General features: G+C 47.1%; 1 protein-coding gene across 1 annotated transcript; it reads left to right on the top strand.

Annotated features, from left to right (window-relative positions):
* The first annotated feature begins 785 nt into the window (after positions 1–785).
* On the top strand, positions 786–2192 carry LOC130994249 (uncharacterized). The gene is made up of 2 exons (XM_057919287.1): positions 786–1256; positions 1329–2192. The coding sequence occupies exons 1-2, from the start codon at positions 786–788 to the stop codon at positions 2190–2192; spliced, it is 1335 nt and encodes a 444-aa protein (XP_057775270.1).
* The last annotated feature ends 405 nt before the right edge of the window (positions 2193–2597 follow it).

Raw genomic sequence — 2597 nt, 5'->3', positions numbered from 1 at the left:
GTCCGTGCGTTGAGAGAGCAGTTGCAGGCGGTGTTGGATGCTCAGAAAAATGCTGCTGAGCAGAAACAGCCGCCTATTGATGAGGCATTTACTCCACTGTACCAGTACCAAGAGCCGCCCAGAGTCAATGCAAATAATTTCGAGCTAAGGACTGGGCTGATTACCATGGTACAACAGAACCAATATGGAGGTAGTGCCATAGAGGATCCGAATGTGCATTTGAGACAGTTTCTGGAGTTATGCAGTACCATAAAGATGAACGGCGTAGCAGATGACATCATTCGCCTTCGTCTATTTCCCTTTTCATTGCGGGACAAGGCCAAGTCATGGTACCACACTCTGCAATTGGGTGCCAATCCAGCATGGGAAGAGTTGGCACACCTGTTTCTGCGAAAGTTTCACCCTCCTGGTCTCACTTTGAAGTTGAAGATGGACATCGTTCAGTTTCAGCAATTTGAAGGTGAATCATTAGCAGAAACATGGGAACGATATCAAGAGAAATTGAGGAAGTGCCCGTCCCACGGCTTTGATGAAGGGACTCTAGTCGTCATGTTCTACAATGCTTGCGGAGAACGCACGAGGATGTTCATGGACACAGCAGCTGGAGGCTCCCTACTCAAGAATGAAAGCGCAGAAGCGTGGAGATCATAGAAAGTATGGCAGCTACCAGCTACCAATGGCCGTCCGAGAGGGTGCAGCTGAAGAAAGTTGTTGCAGCATCTAGCTCAGATCCTTTGGCAGTGATCTCGACTCAGCTGGCAGAGCTGAACTAAAAATTTTTAGCAATGTCTATGGGAAATCCTGAACCAGCTGTGGAGGATCCGACAGGCGTAGAAGACGCCAACTTCATTCATGGGAGGAACTTTGGGAATTTCCAGCGTGGGCAGCAGAGTGGCTACAATAGAGGACAACAATATCAGCAAGGAGGTCGCTCACACCCGAATTTGTCATATGGGAATCCCAATAATGCAATTCAACCTCCACCAGGCTTCTCGGTTACCAACGGAGTGATAAATAAAGAGAAGAAGCCGAATCTTGAGGAGTTGCTAATGAAGTTCGTGGCCAAGTCCGACGAGAGGATGGAAAAGTTGGAGTCCAATGCTGCAGCTGTGGGGACCCAGATGAAGATGTTCGAGACCCAATTGGGTCAACTGACCAATTTGAGGAGTGGGACTACTTATGAGGGACCCAAGATGCCTGAGGACGAGATCGTGTCGTCGGTTGATGAGAAAGAAGCTGAGGAGGTCACCGTTGAGGTTTCTGGCAAAAAGAAGAATGAAAAGCAGAAGACTACTTCGCCAGCAACAGTGACTTTGCCGTTCCCTCAGCGACATCAGAAAGAGAAGGTGAAACAGCAGTTCTCCAAGTTTTTGGAGATCTTCAAGAAGTTGCACATCAATCTTCCATTGGTGGAGGCGTTGCAGGAGATGCCACAATATGCAAAATTCTTGAAGGACATCATCTCGAGAAAGAAGCGGCTGGGAGAGTTTGAGACGGTGAATCTCAATGAGGAGTGCAGTGCGATCTTGCAGAAGAAGCTCCTAGCCAAGCTTAAAGATCCTGGCAGCTTCACTATTTCCTGCATCATTGGAGGCCAGCAGTTTGGGAAGGCGCTTTGCGATTTGGGGGCAAGCATTAATCTCATGCCCTTATCTATTTTCCAGCGGTTGGCTATTGGAGAGATGAAGCCGACGTCGATCGCGTTGCGGATGGCAGATAGGTCGGTGACGTATCCACGGGGGATAGTGGAAGACGTGTTGGTAAAGGTCAATGAGTTCATATTCCCAGCTGACTTTGTGGTGTTGGATTTTGAGGAGGACAAGACCATCCCGTTGATCCTAGGGAGACCGTTCTTGGCCACAGGAAGAGCCTTGATAGATGTGGCTAATGGGGAGCTCACTTTGAGAGTGAATGATGAGAGCCACACCTTCTCCATATATCGAGCTTTGAAGTTTTATGATGAGAAGGAAGATATTGACATGGAGGAGTGCAAGTTATTGAGCCTAGTTGATTCCTGTGACACACCATCTTCATGGAAGGGTCTCGGCGACCCTCTTGAGGCTTGCATCTCTCATTCCTTTTTCTCTACTGATTTTGATTTTCCTTTTGATATGCATTTGTTTTCTGATGAGTTATTTGAGTGTTGTAGTGCATTGGAGAGTGTAGCAGAAATTGCACATAGGAGAGGATGATTTCTAGAGCTGCGCACCGAGGAGGAGAAGAAAAAGATGGAGGAGGAAAATGGGACCGCCCCAAAGCTTGAGTTGAAGCCGTTGCCGGATCACTTGAGATACGCCTTCCTAGGTAATGGTGAGACGTATTCGATAATTGTATCAGCTCATCTTACTTCTTGTGAATTGGAGTCTTTGTTGCGTGTGTTGAGAAAGCATAAGTCTGCTATTGGTTGGTCGATCTCTGATTTGAAAGGGATTAGCCCAAGTGTCTGCATGCATAGGATTTTGCTTGATGATGATGCTAGGCCTAGAGCGCAACCTCAAAGGCGCTTAAATCCTATTATGCAAGAAGTCGTTAGGAAAGAAGTGTTGAAATTGCTTGATGCTGGGATTATATATGCTATATCTGATAGTAAGTGGGTA

This window comes from Salvia miltiorrhiza, chromosome 7 (genome assembly GCF_028751815.1).
Source record: "Salvia miltiorrhiza cultivar Shanhuang (shh) chromosome 7, IMPLAD_Smil_shh, whole genome shotgun sequence".
In the NCBI taxonomy this organism is placed as follows: Eukaryota; Viridiplantae; Streptophyta; class Magnoliopsida; order Lamiales; family Lamiaceae; genus Salvia; species Salvia miltiorrhiza.
The sequence above is the reverse complement of the archived record's forward strand: the minus strand, read 5'-3'. Positions and strand labels throughout refer to the sequence as shown.

Bases quoted from the DNA above. Each gene is read 5' to 3' on its own strand.
- LOC130994249 (XM_057919287.1), top strand. From the start codon at position 786: ATGTCTATGGGAAATCCTGAACCAGCTGTGGAGGATCCGACAGGCGTA. The intron at 1,257-1,328 runs GTTTCTGGCAAA...CCGTTCCCTCAG, and splicing joins CTGAGGAGGTCACCGTTGAG to CGACATCAGAAAGAGAAGGT.